Source organism: Clavelina lepadiformis, chromosome 5 (genome assembly GCF_947623445.1).
Source record: "Clavelina lepadiformis chromosome 5, kaClaLepa1.1, whole genome shotgun sequence".
Lineage (NCBI taxonomy): Eukaryota > Metazoa > Chordata > Ascidiacea > Aplousobranchia > Clavelinidae > Clavelina > Clavelina lepadiformis.
The window spans coordinates 14,500,631-14,520,826 of NC_135244.1; the positions used below are offsets into that span (position 1 = coordinate 14,500,631).

General features: G+C 35.3%; 2 protein-coding genes and 1 long non-coding RNA gene across 4 annotated transcripts; 2 read left to right on the plus strand and 1 right to left on the minus strand.

Annotated features, from left to right (window-relative positions):
* Nucleotides 1-801: 801 nt before the first annotated feature.
* LOC143458687 (glycerol-3-phosphate phosphatase-like) lies at nucleotides 802-3,657 on the plus strand. The gene is made up of 7 exons (XM_076955541.1): nucleotides 802-955; nucleotides 1,134-1,319; nucleotides 2,139-2,323; nucleotides 2,396-2,523; nucleotides 2,802-2,947; nucleotides 3,072-3,193; nucleotides 3,281-3,657. Exons 2-7 carry the CDS (start codon nucleotides 1,199-1,201, stop codon nucleotides 3,509-3,511), a joined length of 933 nt encoding a protein of 310 aa, XP_076811656.1. The 5' UTR covers nucleotides 802-955; nucleotides 1,134-1,198; the 3' UTR covers nucleotides 3,512-3,657.
* A 1,567-nt stretch (nucleotides 3,658-5,224) lies between these two features.
* Nucleotides 5,225-13,803, plus strand: LOC143458686 (uncharacterized). Of its 2 annotated transcripts, XM_076955540.1 has the most exons (22): nucleotides 5,404-6,194; nucleotides 6,377-6,423; nucleotides 6,815-6,911; nucleotides 7,019-7,138; nucleotides 7,367-7,470; nucleotides 7,573-7,683; nucleotides 7,792-7,950; nucleotides 8,089-8,185; nucleotides 8,338-8,474; nucleotides 8,635-8,728; nucleotides 9,322-9,370; nucleotides 9,453-9,616; nucleotides 9,697-9,810; nucleotides 9,907-10,038; nucleotides 10,205-10,394; nucleotides 10,584-10,739; nucleotides 10,892-11,297; nucleotides 11,399-11,532; nucleotides 12,386-12,582; nucleotides 12,715-12,882; nucleotides 12,973-13,159; nucleotides 13,284-13,803. In XM_076955540.1, exons 3-22 carry the CDS (start codon nucleotides 6,837-6,839, stop codon nucleotides 13,451-13,453), a joined length of 2,964 nt encoding a protein of 987 aa, XP_076811655.1. In that variant the 5' UTR covers nucleotides 5,404-6,194; nucleotides 6,377-6,423; nucleotides 6,815-6,836; the 3' UTR covers nucleotides 13,454-13,803. The 2 variants fall into 2 exon arrangements, with proteins under 2 accessions (XP_076811654.1, XP_076811655.1); XM_076955539.1 differs by lacking the exons at nucleotides 5,404-6,194; nucleotides 6,377-6,423 and adding an exon at nucleotides 5,225-5,365.
* Nucleotides 13,804-14,657: 854 nt separating this feature from the next.
* LOC143458688 (uncharacterized) lies at nucleotides 14,658-15,735 on the minus strand. Its single transcript, XR_013117693.1, has 2 exons — nucleotides 15,221-15,735; nucleotides 14,658-15,064 (listed from the first exon to the last, which is right to left on the minus strand). It is a non-coding gene; the product is annotated as an uncharacterized LOC143458688 (long non-coding RNA).
* Between the last annotated feature and the right edge of the window lie 4,461 nt (nucleotides 15,736-20,196).

Below are 20,196 nucleotides of genomic sequence, written 5' to 3' on the forward strand. Positions count from 1 at the left end.
TATTCTCCCATACTGTAGTCTCCTACTGGGAACTTTGCTTTCTGTAAGAGGGATAAATGCGCTGATTTATGAAATGCCAAAGTTTTTGCCACGCCACCTTAATACTTATAATGTAGAATTAAAATACAAGGCAAAACGGCAATTCTAGCCAATATAACAAGGTTTCAGAAATCTTTACAACATCACTGTTATATACATGCAAATGTAAAAATTGCATGCAGCTTTTCTTTGAGCAGTTAAGCTGCCTTATGCTACTACTATCATGTATCTTAATTTAAGCCAAGGTTCGATTGCTTTTTTGCTTTGCAAATGCAGTAGATGTCAAATGGTATTCTTGATATGTGCTCCAATTGGTTGAAAAATGACAAGTGAAACTACTTTCAGGTTGGTAAATATTATTGTTAATTTTGCATCAGTTACTGTGGGAAACGAAAATAAATTGCGAATCAAGCAAGACTGCACAGACTAAAAATATCCTGTAGAGTGTAGACAGCAAGCAAACAGAAAAAAGTTGCCAAGCCCTAAACGTTCAATGTTGTACAGTTCGTGCTGGTGCTACTATAAATATGACACGGTAGGTTAGGACAGTCACCATAGTCAGTAAGTTTATGGTCAGGTTAATAGTTCACTGACAAAATCATTTATTGTTTACATTTTAGACTTGGAACCTGTGCAATATTGTAAACTATTAACTTTACGTTAACCCTTGACCCTAAACACTGTGAGCTTTGAAGCGTGCAAATACCGGTATAAACATTTCCAGCTCCAACCTCATTTATGCCACGCATGACTGCCTGTTCACAGCTGCAGCATTTGGGGATTTTGCGTCATACAAGCAGCAATCAACATCTCATAATTAAATGCCACATGTTTGAATCTGATATGTCACATTGGACTAAAAAAGATGCATGTGGTTATTTTCTGTTCTGTTTGGCACTATGGTGCCAGTGGCAAGGTAAGCTATGGGCTATGGCCAGGTAGTCATTATGCTTGCATAAACTTTTTTACTTAAAGGTCGGTGACCTTTGACCAGTGGCCACCTTGCATAGCTACACTGTTGCAGTATCTACTATCTGTACTCTGCACAGATGGTCCATTACTGTCAGACTTAGCCTAATAACAACGATTTATAGGCATACCCACTCTTTCAACATTGGTCAGAACTACCTTTTAGAGGAAGAAGATTAAACTTATTGCGATGAAGAAAACTATTCAGCTTTGTAATACCAGGAAATTATTTGACCAGATTTTTAGTGGCTGTGAGAATTTCCTATTCGATTGTGATGGTGTCATATGGCAAGGAAATGTGGCTATAGAAGGTGGGTCATTTAATTTAATTTTTACCTTAAAATAATACTTCCCTAAGCTTACTTTATTTCGGGAATGTTATGTGGGAGGTAGGTATATATTAAGAAGCTGAACACTTGTTAATTGGTAGAAAGGTTAGCATTTTACTTACATAGATTTCCATTAGACTAGAAAGCATGGCAGTTTTTGACAAGAAAATGTGCATACAGACTGCAAAGACACACATTTTGGCATGACAGTATTTACTGAAATCCACTGAAAATACTTAGTTTATTTATTATAAGTTAGATCTTAAACAACCCAATTTGCCTTGTTTATTATAAATTTTTATTTTCAACTAAAGCAGGCAGTAGCTGTTGAATGGCAATGCATATATATAATATGAACTCTATATGCATGTATACACCGGTATGTAGTGAGTTAATTAATCAAAAAAGTGAATGAAGTCTTACACAAATTTGCTTTCAAACCCAATTAACATTAATTGCATTGTACCGGGAGAGCCACACTTTGTGTTTGTTAAAGTGCTAATTTCTAACCAACATTATTTCAGTCATGGATTCAAATCATAGGTTGAAAAGTTTATGTGTATCACAGTTATTGAGAATGTCTATGATGACATAAAGATTGATATGAATTATGTCCACAGAAAATTTCAATATTAACAAGATGTTTTGTTTCAAGTTGTAAATGTATAACATATATTTTCAATAGTTTTACGATTATTGTTAACTAATCCATAAGTTACCAGTGATCATACAGCTAAAAAGATAAATATAGACGTCAGTTGTTAGCATGCTCCTTTCTGAAATTAGTTATGTTACCTGCAGGAGCCCAAAAAGTTATAAATGGACTTCAAAAACTTGGAAAAAAAGTGCTATTTGTCACAAATAACAGTACAAAAAGCAGAAGCAAGTATGTGCAAAAACTTACCAATCTTGGATTTCATGCTGACAAAGAGCAAGTGTTTGGTACTGCTTATACTGGTGCCTTATATTTAAAGAATATTGCAAAGGTAACTGCTTATCTAACTTTGTTAATGATCATGCAAACATTTTGGCAATTGCAACAAATAACACATGCTTAGGTAACTGGAAGAGTATATGTAGTTGGGAATGAAGCAATGGTAGATGAATTAAATGCTTTGGGTGTTAAGCATTTTGGAACTGGTCCAGATAATGTAGTTGTTACACAGGACCATGATGAAATAAGAAGGTACATATGTATGAATATGTCACAATTGTTACGCTCCTGCCCAGCTCTAGAGAGTGCAATAAATAGGCTATTAAGCAGAAGTTAAACTCATTGTGATAAAATTTAGTGTGAAATTTAGATAAAGTTTTGTCTTATTAACATCAGCATGGTGGTAAATTGTTTGAAATAGTGATAGATTATAGCAAAATATCTTGACATTTGGTGGGTAAAAGTATTGAAATTTCTGTGGAAGTGTAATAGAAGGATATAAAGCAAAACAATGAAGATAACATTTCTAGCATTCCCTTAGAAGATGATGTTGAAGCTGTTCTTGTCGGGTTTGATGGACATGTAAGTTTTTCAAAGCTTGTGAAGTCAGCAACATATCTAAGCAATCCAAACTGTTTGTATCTTGCCACTAATGAAGACCATCGAATGCCTCTAGGTAAAACAGAAAACTATGTCTTCATGTTTAAACAAGTTGTTTCACAAGCGTCAATCACCATTAACGTATCAGGCATTCTTGATTTGAACAATTCTATTTTGTCTAAATTTAATATTTATTTAAGTTGGCTCAAAACATGTTATACCTGGTACTGGGTGTATAGTGGGATCAGTAACCATTGCAGCTGGAAGGAAACCGGATGCTATCTGTGGCAAACCTGGAAAGTTTTTGTTTCAGTGTATCCAAGTATGCTTTATTTTTCTCTATTTTGAAAGTAACTGACATGCTTCTTTCAATCATTTGGAATAATTGATTCAAATGTTTTTATTCCAGGATGTAAAAAATTTGGACGTTAACAGAACTATCATGATTGGTGATAGAATGGACACTGATATTTTGTTTGGAAATCAAAACAAACTAAAAACCTTGTTAGTTATGACTGGTGTTGAGTCTGAAGAATCCCTTCAGAAGGCGAGTGAAAGTTCTGACCCAGATAAGAAGGAACTAGTTCCAGACTTTTTTATGCCATCCATTGGTGACTGGGCTTCCATGTTTGATGACTGAACCTTTAATTAATTTACTCTGTTTAAAATCCAGCAGAATCCAATACTTTTCCATGACTTGTTTACTGTTTATATTTAGTTAAGTATTTATTCAAGCCATAGTTTCATTTTAGCAGCGTATTGTATTAAAGTGGAATCAAAATTTTAGTATGATTGGGTTTCAAACTCGTAATGTACAGGAAACTTTTCATGATATTAATGTAATATTAACATACTCGAGTGTTGTTTTTTATGTTAACATTTAAAGTAGGCTACAGGGCAAGTTCGAAACAAGTTGACATTAAATCAAACACGAATGGTCCGCAAGTATACCAGACAATACTTTTCTAATACTTATTTTTCAAATTATTGTCAAAAATGTGTCAAAGAAAAACGTAAATTTGTCGCTCGATATGACACCAAATAACTGGTGGCAATTACGGCTTCACAATCTGAAGTCCATGTGCTTGACGTTGGTGATTGAATTAAGTATGAATAAGGTGTCTTTGTAAGAGACAAGAAATAAGTGGTCTCAAAACTTCAAAATACAAGAATAGTACGACCATTTCTTTCGGGCCATATTCACGAATATACCTGTCACCTAAGGCCTAGCAAAAAATTTTTGATTTCGTTGGAGGGGTGACCATCGCGAGTGTCGCGAAGTGAAACGAGAGTCACGAAACAATACCCGCGGCACGCGCTCCTCGAATGAGAGCAAAGGACAAAAGAGCCAAAAATGTTGAAAGGAACCCATCAGCAGCTGCCAGTCTACCGAAGGATAGTTTAAACCACGACTCAAACGAGCAACAGTTGGAGCTGAAAGAGAGCCGAGGGGCAAAAGGAAAGTCATAAGCGAGGAATCAAACGAGAGCCAGGAAAAACCTGAAACACAACTAAGTAAGAACTTTCAGAACCAACGTGACTATTCCCATTTTCCGCTGGAAGAAACTGTGAACATACGATGTATATGCAGTGAATCCCTTACATTTCGAAGAAGTGTTGACGAAAAGGAAGAAACGACTCGAGACTTTGGCATACCCCTCTATTGCACAAACTTTAATGCAGCTTACATAAGATGTCACTGCACCGAGCTCTCGATCCAATGTGTTAGATTGGAGACAGATGTCGCACACATAGATTTAATTGCTGCCATATTACCTAAAAACCGAACAGAACAGAATTTAACTTACTGTAGATTGAATATAAAAAAGTATTACATCCCGACAAATAAATATAACCAGTATGTAAACTAAAGACATACAATAGTATTTGTTATCTCGTGTTTCCTTAATTTTGAATGTGTCTTAGATGTCTTATAAGAATTACATTGTTTCTTTGTTGTTTAAAATTGTGTTTCAGAACGTACCTTGAGTCCATTTTCGAACTGTTCACGATCTTTTTCTTAGTTTTTTTTTTCATTTTTAATTAAGTGTGTACTTACACCGCTAAGAGCGCTTAATAAACAAAAACGTATAATCAAACAATACAAAATCAGCCACCGATTGGTGTTCCTTCTTTCACGTTCTCTGATTTCTATTTTTTTTGCAACCTCTTCAGGAGTCAAGGGTCAAACACGCTTTGTTATAATGTTTGATTTTATCAATATTTCATGCATAGCCTAATTGAGTAAAAGCTGATAGAGATAGACAATGCTAGGGTTGCCATGTGTCAGAATTTTCCCTGACATGCCAGGGAATTTAGTGTTTAAATCTGCGTCAAGGGGTATGCTAAAATGTACTTAAAAGTCCGGGATATTTTTTAAATTGTATTTTAGTCCAAGTTCTTCTTGCCACCACCTTTTTCAAACTTTTTCTTGGTCGTGAACATTCTCAGCTCGTCAAAACTGTCTGCTTTAAATCTGCAACTCGTTTATGACGTAAGTTTGGAAAAGTACGATTGGTATGAGGGGGGGGGGTAGAGTATTATTCATAAACTGTTATACGTTCATTACTTGTTATTACTTTGGAGGGTATTTTGTAAACATTTTGTGCTAATTTTCGTTTTCATAAATGTTACTGTAGGCTATATGAGAAAAGTTGCATTCGTGTATTGCAATGCAACATTCCTTTGCTTTTTTTGTATTGTTTCGTGTTTATCCTTCTTTTACAAAAAAGGCAATGTACTTTGGTAATATTCTAAAGTTGGTCAATGCAACTGAGGTAAATTCGTCAGGGATTGTGCATTATCAAATATGGTAACCCTAGCCTATGCTTCATTCATCACCGCCAGATTCACCGGAGTGCCAACACTGCCAAAGCTTTCTAGCGTTTGACTGTTTATGTATGCTTGGGAGGAGCTATAGAATACACAGTCAACTGCTGCTGGCATTTTGTGACTCTTTGTGCTTGTTTTGGCACCCCGGTGTATCATGTAGAACAGCAGTTGCATGCATCAGACAGACAGAATTTTTGTAGGGTATAGCCTATGTTAGACTTTAGGCTCGGTAGCTGAGTTTGGGTTAAAGCGTTGGGTTTACAATAACGCGGTCCGTGTTAGGGACCCAGTGGTGCTACCGTTGTAATGCTCTTAGGCAAGGCGTTAACGACACTTGCTCCTGTTATCCCCGATCTTATAGATGAACAGATGAAGTCAGCGTGCAATTTTAACGATAGATTTAAAGATTTTAACTTCGGAGCTGTCAACCTCAGAATGAAAGGATGCCCACTGGGTACCCAGTTTTTGATGTCACTACAGTTTCTGTAGAGGTTGGCATTGTTAATCGTTTTTTCTCTCAGTTGCACACAGTTGGAAGATGTATGCAGCTTGTTTGCATTATCAGTTTGGAGATGTCTCACAAAGAGTTTATTGTTATTAACTGTATTTATGCACATTGTTTAATATTCATAGTCTCATAGTTTCACAAAAATGGGCATCCAATGTTTTTCAGAGGCACGCAGTTTAAGTTTGGATGGCAGTGGGCATCTACTAAAAAAAGTTAAGGATATTCCTTAAGCTGTATGAAAAATCTTAGCACAGTGAAATTAGTTTTTTATATAAGCTCACCCATCACTCAATTTCAATTAGAAGTCACGCATCTAACACATTGCCATTTAAAACAGTTTTATTATTCCTGTTTTTAATGATTAGTTTTTTTTTAAATGTTGGTTGAGCTGCATTTAGTACAGCTCTGCTCTAAATATATTTAACTGATATATGTTATCTTAACTTCTATATATAATGTTTCTATGATGTTTATGTTTAATGAACATTTATACCTTGTTGTAGGATATGTAAAACAATTAGCTTACAGTTCCAACATTGTACTGATCATTGTTGCATAACAAGATACCTCACTATTTGACTAATTACATGCATATCTAATTAGACAAAAAGAAGAACTTGTTGCCATGGGTTCCCATGTATTAAAAGGAGAAGGTCCTTTACGCAATGTGTCTCAGTTAAACGTTGCAGATTCTCCAAAGGTAATTCTAGCATTCTTCTCGATAGAAACCTAACCGTGTCTATCCGTAGTAGCATAGACTATTGTCTTGCTTGTGTTTTTCTTAAAACGTTCTGTTTTTGTTCAAAGAAATGCTCTGTGCTTGGTGAAGGATCTGGGCTTTTCGAATACAAAAAGAATTTTGATAAATCGTACCTTCAAGTTGGTGTGAAACGGCCGTTTATGGGTGGTAGTGACTGGTCAGAAGAGGTACTGATAACACAATTTGTTTGTTGCATAAGTTATGAAAATGTGCTGATAAATATTTCAATTTTTCTTATTACTGCTACCACAAGTACTGTGTACTGGTATAGAAAGCGGATTTTGATATTGTTATATGTCTAAATTTAAAGTTTTCTAGTTTTGAAGGATTTGAATTTATTTTGAAATGTAGTATTTTTACACGTTGAAATATGCCCGAGTACTATACATTTTCAGAATTGGAAAACAGAAACCGACATATCATTTTCTAAAAATGATACCCTTGCTTTATCTGTGAAGCCTTTTATAAACTTATTGCATGTTCCTGGAGTGCAAGAAAGGTACTACGTACTAGAGTAGCTTGATTTTTACTTTGTTTTTATTTTGCTACTGGTTTGGCACTGTGGATATGAAATCTGGTATTTTGTTTTTTCACATTGCAGAGGAATTTTGACAAGATTTCTTTATTACTCATACACCACAACATCACGAAGAACAAGCCACTATTATCCAAGTATTCCATATATGAGAGAAAAAGTTCTTTCTGGAGAAAGGTTTATAAAGTTTTACTTCATTATTATAATATATTTATTCATTTATATTTGCATAGTACACTGTGCATGTTATTTTTCATTCCATTTGACATACATCTGTAATTGCAGAGTTCACCATGCCATACAGAAAACAATGTGTTCCACAGAGAATGTACTTCAAAACAAACATAGTGTCAGTGATGAGAAATTTATTGAAACTCAGCTTCAACGAAAAGCAGCTGTTGTCTTTGACGAAATGGTTGCTACAGTGACATCAAAAGCCTTAAAGTATATACTTGTTTGAAATGTAGTTATTTTTTAGTTGCTGTCCATTGTATGTCAAGGAATAAACACATAAAGCATTGATATACTATACTTTTTCTTAAATAAGATGATAATTCATTTATCAGAGTGTCTTTATTCTAGATTTTGCGGTTGGTTATTCCTCACTATATTGCGGCAGCTTACAAAATCTGTTCACTTGCATGTAGGGCAACTTAATGTTTTGAGAATACTGTCTGAGGTGAAAAGCGTAATCAATACTTTTCTTTCAAAGCATGTCACTTTGTCATTTAATTTAATAATTGAGCAAATCAATATGTTTCAGAAAACTGCAATTTGCCATTTATGCTGTTTGCATTACAAACTTTTGTAACATTTGAATGTATTGCACAGAAAAAAATACCAATTCTTTATCTGCCGTTACACTTCAGCCACTTTGATTACATCTTACTTTCACTTGTCTTATATCATAATGAAATCAGATCACCGTTTGTAGCAAGTGGAAACAACCTTCTTATACCACCATTCAGGTTATTAACTCACTTTATTATATTGTTGATGAATACAAGTCCAGAAGGCTACATATGCCCAGAAATTGTTTTATCTGTGCATAATGTAACTGTTGTTGTTATTATTGATTAACTGTTGGTTTTGTTGTTAATTTTAGTTATTTCAACTTGTTCTTTGCAGTACTATAATGCGACGTGTGGGGGGATTTTTTATTCGAAGGAAAATAGACAATGGCAAGGACAAGGATTTTATTTATAGAGCTATTCTTCATGATGTACGTCTTTTTTCTAACCATTGCTTAACTTTGTCTAACTTATGGTTTCTAATTGAAGTCGCTATTGCAGTAGAGTTATTTTGTCAATACACCTATTGCCCTATACTTTACCTAACTTTAACAAGAAGTATGTATTTTGTCTTTTTTTGTTTTCCATCTGAGTGGGTTTGGGATGAACATTGTACAATAATGAATCCTTGCAAACCGAATCCAAATTCATTTTTTGAATCTTAACATTCAACCTGCAAGCAAGCATTTGAATTTGTTGTTTTCAGTAAATGTGATTTACATAAATAAACGGTACTCCCGGTTACATTGCTAAACGAAGCATTATCAGTTTATCACATACTAGTGATTGTGACTTTAGCTTTATTCGACATGTATATGTAATTATTAAGCACTATTGGTTTACAGTGTATTTGAACACTCCATTTAAATTTGAATTCTTTGGATTCAATACTGTTCTATGATAGGATTCAGAAAAACTATTCTAAAATAGTTATACAATTATTCTATAATGTGCATCTCTTAGGACTGGGTACTCTAATATATATTCCACCGCTACGTACTATCATTTATTTATTTTCATGCAGTATGTTAACCAATTACTGAAGGAAAATCAAAGCCTGGAAGTTTTTATAGGTAAGTCTCAGTATGTAAAATGTTGTACTGGCATGTTCTGAATTAAATCGTAGATGCTTTTCAATTATTGATTATTTTCAAGAGGGTACACGGACTAGAAGTGGTCTTCCCAATCAACCAAAAACTGGCTTATTATCTGTTGCCGTTGATGCGGTCGAAAATGGATATGTCCCTGATGTCATTGTCGTACCTCTCTGTGTTAGTTATGAGAAACTCATAGAAGGAAATTTTGACAGAGAACTGATGGTTGGTTGTAGTTGTCTTGCTGAAATTTATCTGCTAGTTTTTGGTTTGGTGGCTTCCTTGCTAATAAATGCACTTTTTAGGGTTACAGAAAAGCCCCAGAAAATTTCTTTTCTTCAATTTGGACGATAGCAAAAATGCTGTGTGGTTTTTATGGGCACATTCGTGTAAATTTTGGTGCACCAACATCAATGAAGGTTAAACTGCTTGCCAGTTTTTGCTGAAAAAGTCTTTCAATCTTGAACAATAATGCAAAAATATTTGGGTTATGTAATATCACTTCTATTTTACAGAAAACTTTGAATGAAATTCGATCATCGCCTTCTTGCACTTTTCATTCCACAACAACTGCATCACTGCCTCGTTCTCGATCACTCTATGAGCAAGTTATGGTTATGGAGGACCAAACGAGCAAATCCTGTTTAGTAATTAATATTAGGCTTACCTGTTATTATGAATATTATTCTTGTTTGAAAATTTTGTACATTTGTTTAATTTTACTGGTCAGCAAATTGGTAAACTTGACATCAGTGTTACTTGTAAGTAATTTTGGTTCTTAATATTTTTGTTAATTGTTTTTTTTTTTCTCAGGAACAAAAATCAACATCCACACCTATCATGGACAATGCATCATTCTCCCTTCATAGCAAAGCACTTCCTCCGCAGCACCTTCATAAGATGGCAATGCCTATGTCTTCCCCACTGTTGGAGGGAACTAGTTCTAAGAAAGACAATGAAACGAGAGAGTTAGTTTCTCTGTTAGCAGAGAGATATGTGTACAGTAAGTTTTTGTTTGTATTTTTTGACACCTGGTTAGTTTTAGTTTGTAGGTTATTTAATTTGTCAAGTTACTTAATTTTGTCTCCATAGTTCGTTACGTATAGCTTACTGTATAAATTTTTGACAAGTTTCTCAATCAACGCTTTTAAGATATACGAATCAGGAATCAAACTTAGCACTGTTTTTATAGCCAGTATGAAGTCCAAAACATTCATGTCAACAAATTTAGTGGCTTTTCTATTGTTACACAAATGGAGGTGTGGTGTGAGTATGCCTGTTTTGGTGAAGTCCTTTCGCTGCCTTATAACAGAACTCATCACAAGGAAGGCTGATATAGGGTTTTCAGGTTAGTTCTCTGCTAAATCTAATGGGTAAAAAGTTCTCAGCAATAAGGGTTTGGTACAATTCATTACTGGTGAGGAAATCTAGTTATAAAGAAAACCTTTAAATAAATAAATAATTAATCACATTGATGCTAATTAATTCCTTGTCTATCAGGAGACTATCATGAAGTGGTGCTGCATGCAGTATACCTACTGGGTGAGCGTCTAGTTACCCTGGATTGCACTACCAGGTGCAACACTAGAAGCAGGACATCTAGTGTTGCAAGTGCTCGAAGCAAACATAGTACCGTTGACTCCGGTTATGAAATTGAAGAAATAATCCTGATGCCAAGTCCAGAAGAGTTAGGGCCAGATTACAAAAGAAACGCACCAGAAAAGTTTGCCCAATGCAGTTATGATTCTGGGGAAGAGTTGTCTGTTGAATCTGACCCATCAGACACAAGGGAAAACTTGTCAACTGGACTGTACATGACCGTGACTGCTGATGATGCTGTTTCAGTTGACGATGAATTAATGATGGCACCTCCAGTTAAGAAGCTCTTTTTAGTCGAAGAATTTAAGTGAGTTCTGATGTATTAAATACACTTTTAAGGTGATTAAGTAGTATTTCTGAAGTGTGTCTTGTTTTTGACTAAGTTAAGTAAATCCATTTTTTCTGCAGTGAACCATCCAACAGAGACAATCAAAGTGATGTGTGTTTATTTGTCAAACCATCCCTAAGCATTCCTCATGTTTTTGAACTATCATATTATGCAAATGCACTCACTCCAATTTTTGCCTTGGAATCTATTGCAGGTTTTAATACTAATCGTAAACTATAATTTCCATGAAGTGTATTTTCAAATGGTTTTATGGTAGATCAATAAGATCATATTTTTACAAGCTTTTTCTGTCATTAAACTATTATAAACTTGTACAGTGACAGGTTATTAATTTGAAGTGGGTTAAATTACTTTTACTTATTTAAAGTTGGTAAAGTTTACAGCAAGTAACCATAAAAATATGTGGCTGGGAGATAGTGGTAGATGCATTTTTCGCTATCAGTTAATTGTATTTTTCTCGTGAGTTCTTTCAGATAGAAAGATCAAAATTATTATGAACTAAAATCAGTGCTTTATGCATTGTGATAATGGCAGAACTTGTTTCTTTTTGCTGTTGCACATACTGTACCTCTGTACCATTTTAACTAAAAGGTCATGACTTGTGACAGCTTCAATTCAAGCTCTAAGATTTTATATACTGGAGTCTGTATAAAAGGGTTATGCTAAAGCTTTACATTATAGCACACAGATTTAATTGTTGACGTTTGTAGCCTGAAACAACCCATTAACAAAGCTTATTACCGTGATGTTAACCGTTAAACTCAATGATTTTGCTAGTAATGCCCTGGGACCACAATTTTCTTTAAAATATCCAAATTACCAAGCTATGATTAAAGAGTCGTCGTTGCGCTGTCATTAGCTGTATACATCCGTTTCAGTGAGAAAGTCACTGTCAGTGGCTCGCTGGTTTGGTGAAGCTGTTATGTATTATCAAAAATTTCTAGTTAAGCAAAGTCAAATTAATTAGCTTTCACTGTACTTTAGCAAAGTAAATTACTCACTTTAGCAAAGTTTTTCTAATTAAGTTTCGTATCAAACACTTCCAGCACTAGCAGTTGGAGCAACAACCGGTTTTCGATTTTCCATCCTCGAGAAACAAATAAATCTCCCTAATGTTGGTGAAGGCAAGATTCCAGTAGATGTTGACGACAAAGGTCTTCAAACATCTTTTCTGCGATCAGCACTCTTTGATAAGACAATAGAATTGGTCGACATATTACAGATGGACTTAATCCTTTGCGATGTAAGTGAATAAAAAAAAAATCACAGGGACATTTCCATAACACCGTTGCATAGTTTGCATGTAACTGCACACTACAATTAATTTACACAGAATCTTGGTTCACATTTATCCAACTCAATTACCATTTTAAAGGTCACAAAGAACCTTGAGTCTGCAGTGAGTGAAGTCATAGATTCATTAATCGCAAGTGGAGTGTTGGCAAGTCAAGAATATGGCATCAGTGCAGCGACGAAACGTTGCGAAACTGCACGTGATCTTTGTTTTGATGATGATGAAGTTGTTCAGGATCAATGGTTGAAGGTAAATTCGTTATTGTTTATTATAATAATTTTGATATCGTCTTTTTCTTCATTTGGTTAGTTAATGTTTCAAATCATGGCTGTTTTGCAGGTGAATTTACCATCTATTTCACAACTTATTTCCATCATGTCTGTGATGGCTGGTTTTGTAGAAGGTTACGTTGTAGCCAGTTCACAACTTACATGTTTGTTGGGTGAAGCAGTCCCTGAAACATTGTTCAAAAGCAAAATATTATCAGCTGTTCAAGATCGTGCAAACACTGGCATTGCTATCAGATGTAAGTATTAAGTAGCATTTATTTTTCACTGACGTTAGACAAAAGCGTTTTCTTCTTGTTCTTAAATGAAATTATTTTTTGTTTTAAAAATGTGGTAGTAATAGTGTAATAAACTTTAATACAGCTGAGTGTTCTTCAAGTGAAGTCGTGCGTTATGCAGTTCGCAGCTTTGAATGGAATGGTATTATTGAGAGATATCAAAAAGACGAAAAGCAATTTGTATTATCATCTGATTTTACTGATACCGAAAGTATTGGAAACTTAGTTTCGAGAATTTCTCAATTTTTGCTTTGATAGAACTTTTGCCATGAGTACCTGCCGGAATCAGTGTTTTTGAATATACCCACTTAGCTTGCCAGGTTCCATGTGGTATCAAAGTTTCTACATATCAAGCCATTTATGCTGCTGCTCAAAGCATGTGCAATTTGCTTTACCTGACTGTGATAAGGAGTTATTGCTGAGCAGAATTAAACTTAATGGTGGCATTTTGTACTGTAACCAATTGTCTGCTGCAGGAGGCTTAGTGGTATTTGCTTTTAAGATAAATTATTCATTTCAGTGTATGTTTATATCTTTGTGGTGGCTTTAATTTTTCATAGACAAATATTACAAGAAAAAAATGAAAAATACATTCATGCCAAATACCTTGAATGCTTCAGTTCTCAATTAATTTAAGAAATTTCGCACCCAATTTTCGAACTGTACAGTATTAAATTGTTTTTCTGTGTCTGCTAGAATACTAAGTCAGAAAGGGTGTGGATCTTTGTGTTTATATTATTTACGCTATAAGGATACTTAATTCGTAATAAAATTTTCCACTGTTGTTATAATTTGTACTTTAGGTTGTGCACAAATAGTGTATAGTTTTCAAAAACATGGCAACAATGACTTCCTAAGGACATGTTGTCAGATTTTAAATAAAAAAAATTGAATCTTAGTAGATATTGTTACATTTTTCTAGTGCTTATATGCTATTGCACAAAAGGAATTAAAAAAAGTTTGCTCCAAATGAACACTTAAAAATAACATCAAATATGAAATCAATAAAAAATGTATCAATAGAAATAATAAACAATTTTTGAAAGGATATCTCTTCTTCAGAAAGAAATTAGTTCGGTATGAGATGACTGCTACAAGGCATTTTCAAATAGTTGATGATAATTGTATCTACTTTATATTTTTAGTCTTTGTGAACAACCATTCTGTGATTAGTAAGCCTGTCGTTTGAAGACAGGTGTGACAAAAGGACTCATAGTTAAAACCTGTACCTGATGTTTACAGCAAAGTACTGCTATACTTTTGAACTTTTTTGGTTCTTATTGCCTGATAAAGTGCAATATTAATGTAATTAAAATTGTTACTGATATAAGCAGTAATACCAGTGGACTGAAAATATCTTTATATATACCGTTCTTGTTGACTGTCATAGGCCTATAATTATAAGACTCACATTTTGGTTTTAAAAAAAATAAATTGTAGGCTATATACCAACGAAATATTAAAAATAAGCATTTTTATTGGCAAACTAGTAAAAGATTAGACACATGGAAGTAATTACTGTATGTCAAATGACTTAAAAAATAAAAGAAATAGTGTAATACTGTACTCAATGTTTTTACACAATTGCTGCAAACTTGAAGTTTACTTTTTGGTTTTTGTGGATACTAGGTGCTCTTGTAGAATTACTGGTACATGCCCAGTCGGAATTTTATTAATTGGCGTTTTTCGAATGTACGACATTGCACTTATATGTAAAGCGAGCATTGTTTTGTCTATAGGTGGCTTCGTTTTTTCAAAATATTTTGTGAACACATGCCACCATCTTGGAGTTTTTTTTGGCACAAAGGGAGCACCATTTTCATCATCACTGTCATAATTCTCTTCTCCTTCTTTAATATCAACCACCTGTTGAATGATGCATTTCAATTTACAACAGATTAAATTCATAATTTTACACTACCATCAACGCAATTGTTCTCTTGCTTAAGCTGCGCAATTAGAAACGTTTTGCCTGAAAAGACATAATATTTGGCAGAAATGCCTTCGAAATTTGTTTCTTACCACATCTGGTAGGAGCCTGATTTTTGTTAAATCGCGAGACGGCTTCTTTTTTCTTACAAACAAGTTTCCATATCCCACAGTGGCGCAAACAGTTAACAATATGCCACCACTAATAAGTACGACTTGGTTAAATGCAAAACAAAACTTCATGGGCAGCAAAACTGTACATACGATGTAAAATCAGTTTTTAAAAAAACGCTGCTGCAGTTACGTTAACAACCTATATGTAGGTTAGTGTTTCTTGTTTGAAAACGCTTGGGTTAAGCCCAAATATGTTGAGCAGTCAGCAAATTTTTCTCCTGTCATGCGCAACGTTTTTGAAAGACCTAATATTGGACCACAGACTATATAGCCTAAGACTGCAAATGCCGCAACGCGCAAGTGTTTTGGTATGGGCGTCACTAGGTTTTAAATCTTAGTTATAGTAGACAGTAGTAGTAGTATGTGGCTATAGCAACATAGACTAAAATATCACGTTATATGGATGGTATACCTCAAATACTAACTGTACAGTACAGTAAATATATTTTCTTTAAATGTTCCCTGAAAAATTATTATAGATTGTTTTTTATTTGTTACAATTATATGATATCTATCAGTTAGCAAGTTTGCTAATTTGGTGGTTTCCCCTATTGGCGAAACTTACGCTGGTATCATAGATTACTTTCGTCTTGAAGTAGAATTATTATTATTATCGTTATTATTATTAAAGATTTGTGGAGTCAAGGATATGAAAATTTTTTTAAACAGTAGGGTAGGCTGTGATTATTACGACCAAGCCTTGATGAAAATCGAATTTTTTAGCATGATTTCAATTTCTGCCTTTCATTAAAAAAGGAAAAAATCGAAACGACGCAGCTGAGAAGATTGCGTGCCGATGTCGTGCAAAATTTGTTTCCTGCCTTGTGACGTTAAGATATCGCATTACTCAGTGTAACTTCTCCCCTCAAAAACCTCGGAGATTGCCGTCAGATTTGGGAATTTAGGCTTGAAATGACCTTTTTAGCATATGAGGGTATTTTTATTTAATTTACCTGTCAAATTAACAAATACCCAAGAATGTAAGTAATATTAGGGAGCACGACATATGGCCGCGGGAAAGTGGCCGCGAACAAACTCACCGGGGTCAACTGAACGTGACGTAAATTGACCGCAGACAAACTGACTGTGACATAAACTGGCCGGCGATCAAATTAACCGTCGATAAATTGGCCGGCGATCAAATTAACCGGCGACAAATTGGCCGTCAAAAGGTCAAAGTTTTAAACTCGGTAGTATATGATATGTAAAGTAAATATTTGTTTGTAACTATTTCCTTTGTTTTTAACAAAATTGTTTTTTATTTCAATACACATTGAAACGTTTATTGAAATAAACAGAAATATTTCCGGAAATACGAGAAATACGAGTAACAACATTAAAAGACGTTCACTGCAAAACACATATGACACTACATAATATGGGCACTAAAATTTACACAAGCTGTTATTTGACAAACAAGGAAGTTTATTGCGCAAATTGTAGGTTGTGGGCGATGCCTCTGAGAAAATCTAATATGTCACGGTTTGCAAAATCTTCAACGATGGTTTGAAGTCGCGCATCCAGATCCTTGTATTTTCTCCTTTTGGCAGGAGGCCCTTGGGCACAGAGCGCCTCAATCTTGTTTTTGTTTATGTTCTGCAATTTCCTTAAAGCTTCTATAAATTTCCAAATGGTTGGGTGTTGCATTGATAACATCCTGTTTATTAGACTGTGGTGACCTTCAACTTTGTTGTTGGTTCTGGCTTCGCCATTTAACACCCGAACATGGACGTTCCAGAAGTCATGTGAATATGGCGGGTCTCTTCGGAGCTGAGTTCGAAAGCGACGCCCGATGTAAGTACGCTCAAAGTAGTCGAGAAGCGGAAGCATTTCATCAGGCAAAAATTCCTCTAATGTTTCAAAAGCCTCAATCAGATGCTGTATTGGAACAAATGCCAAAGCCGGTATGTGACGCAGCAGTAGTGCAAATTCTTGATCATTTTGATACCTTCTTTGAAGTCCGATTTGCTGCATGTGCTTCCTGACATTTTGATTTAAATGAAAAAAGCAACCACTTACTGTGAGGTCATCATAGTCAAACACCATCCGAATTGCATTTATTGCAGACATTTCAAAATCAACCAAAAAACTTGTTGGATGTGCATTTGGTATCAGTTGCCACGCTGCGCGAAATAACCGCTCATATGTTTCTTGTGCTTTGTTCGGTAGTAAACAGTACAACGCTGGGACAAGGTCGCCATGTCGTGAAGCATGGATAGAGTAAACCTGTGAAAATATTGGCGGGGTAACCTTGAACGTCCCATCAGCTTGCCAGTTTTCTGATAATTCTAGTACTCTTTTGCTCTCTTCGGTGCCAAAAATTAATATCCTATTTTCTTCAGCTCCTGAGTCATACTGCAAAAAAAGTTCAGACCCCATAGCATCATCTAAAAGAATATTTTTGTACGAGTCAGGTATTTCTAAATCTGTGCAGTTCAGTGGATTTGCAGGTGCTGCAACAGTCCTAAGTCGTGTTCGTTGTATTGATCTTTTCAGATTTTTTTCCACAATATGCGCTCTGACGGCACCTGGCAATCCCACTGTCGCGTCAGATATGATATTTGCTGGTGTGGACGTATCGTTAGCGTTGCCAGCGCGTTCCTTGACGACCGTAAGTAGTTTGGCCACTTGAACATGTCTCTCTTCTTGTAGGTGACTGTGTTCGTGCAACTCTTTCGTGACTAAGCCATCTACAGTATGGAGACGTGCCTTACAAAAACTCTTGTGGTAATTACTGCATCTCCAGAATGCAGTTTTCCCGTCTGAACTTTGTCCATCTCTCCAGAAAATGTAATGGTTGTAAACTAATTTTTTCTTACCTCTTTGTGAGATTACTTCTGCCATTTTCAGACCTTAAAAATCAGTTTTATTCTAAAAGTGTCGGCATCTAGTCTGCAAAAGTATCTCAATTTAGTATCTCAATCACGTGGCTATAGGCATTACACCGGGTTTACTGGCAACTCACTTAAACAACACAAAGTCGTAAATGTACAAAACAAGATCACTTGATTCCTGTCTGTTCAATCTGCTGATTCTGCTCATCTGCTGTCTCACTCTCCAGTCTCCACCTGCTGGGCTTCTCCAACTCTTTTTGCAATTTACAATTATTAGCATAACCATAACCAAGACTTAAAACTAGGGGAGTCCTGACGTACAGCTTCAATCTGACAATTTACTTAACTAAAGTGTCCATTGTTATTGCAATAAGTCCATTGTTACAACATGAGATAGGCTACAACGCATTGTTTCATAATCTCATCAAACAACTCGTCTAGACTGGGAAAATGTATGTAACAATAAGAAATCTATGAATATGGGTCACCGTACAAGGGGCCAAAAAACTCTACGAGTGGCAACCTTGACTGCAATACACATACTGGATAGTGACTAGATAGTGAATTAGAATTTTGACCTTTTGACGGCCAATTTGTCGTCGGTTAATTTGATCGCCGGCCAATTTATCGACGGTTAATTTGATCGCCGGCCAGTTTATGTCACAGTCAGTTTGTCTGCGGTCAATTTACGTCACGTTCAGTTGACCCCGGTGAGTTTGTTCGCGGCCACTTTCCCGCGGCCATATGTCGTGGAACCGTAATATTACAGCTTATAAGATGTCTATTGAATTCCAATTACCATGGCAAGCTTAGACAACTCATCTGTTGTTTTCGGTGTTTACTCGGCTAACTCTGCTCGTTGATAGAAGTGCAAGCTTAAATACATAAGGTGATGAGAGATAAAATGTTTGACATGAAAATCACTGCGAGTGATAGCATGTGCAGTGAGCAAAACAATGTTTAGACGATGGGAGATACATATAGCTGAAGCTGACACATTGAGACATGGATAAATAACATATGTCTCAATAATCAGTGTTAAGGTTAAGAAGCAGGCATTTCCAATAAAGACTTCTTATCACAATAGATATTGAAAAACAACCAGGGACCTTTCCTAAAAGAAGTGCTCACATAAAGTTATTCAGAGCAAGTTTCCAAATATCAAACGACGGTTGAAGCGTTTGTCAAAAAACAAATTCATAAACTTCAATCAATAACTAAAAAACACTTTTGCAAGGAATGATGTAATGGTATTAAAAAATACCACCCAGGCCGCTTCAGACTTACTCGGTTAGTACGGGGAAAACAAACTTTTTCATCAGAAAACTTATGCTGACTCATGCGACATTTTTGCGTTACAATGCTTGGAACAAATTCGGCATGACACCGATAGTTAGCCAGCACAATTTGTAATAAAAAAATCTTGATACAATAAAAATGTGACGTATGTGATTGTTTGATCGAGGTAACCGATGTGAGGTTTCGAAGTAAGTGTCTGATAACGGAAACATCTGACTCCAATTAATAAGTATAAGAACGCGAAAGCGTGTTCTTCCCAATAAACAATTGCGGCAAATCGAACCCTTAACCACTGATCACTTCCAAGCAATAAAAAACATCTTGCGTGTATTGCACAACGCGTATAATATTGACACGAACGGACGAGCAATATGTTTAGCTGGTAAGTGGTGACTCGTAAAACTCGTAAAAAAGAACATCTCATGTAACCTCTCTGTACGTTTTCGTTACAAAAAATTCTATGAACTTTTGGTAGACATTTAGTAACCGACCTATAGACTCTCAGTTGCGCGTCCTGGGCGAAATTTATGCAGGAAAAAATAAATTGATTGAAATATGTTAAGACAAGGTTGAAGTTTGTGCACTAAAATCAATATACTGTAATATATACAAGTTGATGTCACTTCTGTGGTAAAGGCACGAATCCTTCTCTATCAACCTAATTTACAAGTTTTTCCGAAGAATGTGCCAACTTTAATTACTTTTCATTATATTTCTGGATTTGTTTGAATCGCCAAAGAAAATCGTTGAAAACTATTATCA

Coding starts and splice junctions, on each gene's coding strand:
- LOC143458687 (XM_076955541.1), top strand. CDS start 1,199: ATGAAGAAAACTATTCAGCTTTGTAATACCAGGAAATTATTTGACCAG. Junction 2,324..2,395: donor ATTTAAAGAATATTGCAAAG/GTAACTGCTTAT, acceptor ACACATGCTTAG/GTAACTGGAAGAGTATATGT. Junction 2,524..2,801: donor GACCATGATGAAATAAGAAG/GTACATATGTAT, acceptor TAACATTTCTAG/CATTCCCTTAGAAGATGATG.
- LOC143458686 (XM_076955539.1), top strand. Junction 7,471..7,572: donor GTTCCTGGAGTGCAAGAAAG/GTACTACGTACT, acceptor TTCACATTGCAG/AGGAATTTTGACAAGATTTC. Junction 8,475..8,634: donor CTTCTTATACCACCATTCAG/GTTATTAACTCA, acceptor TGTTCTTTGCAG/TACTATAATGCGACGTGTGG.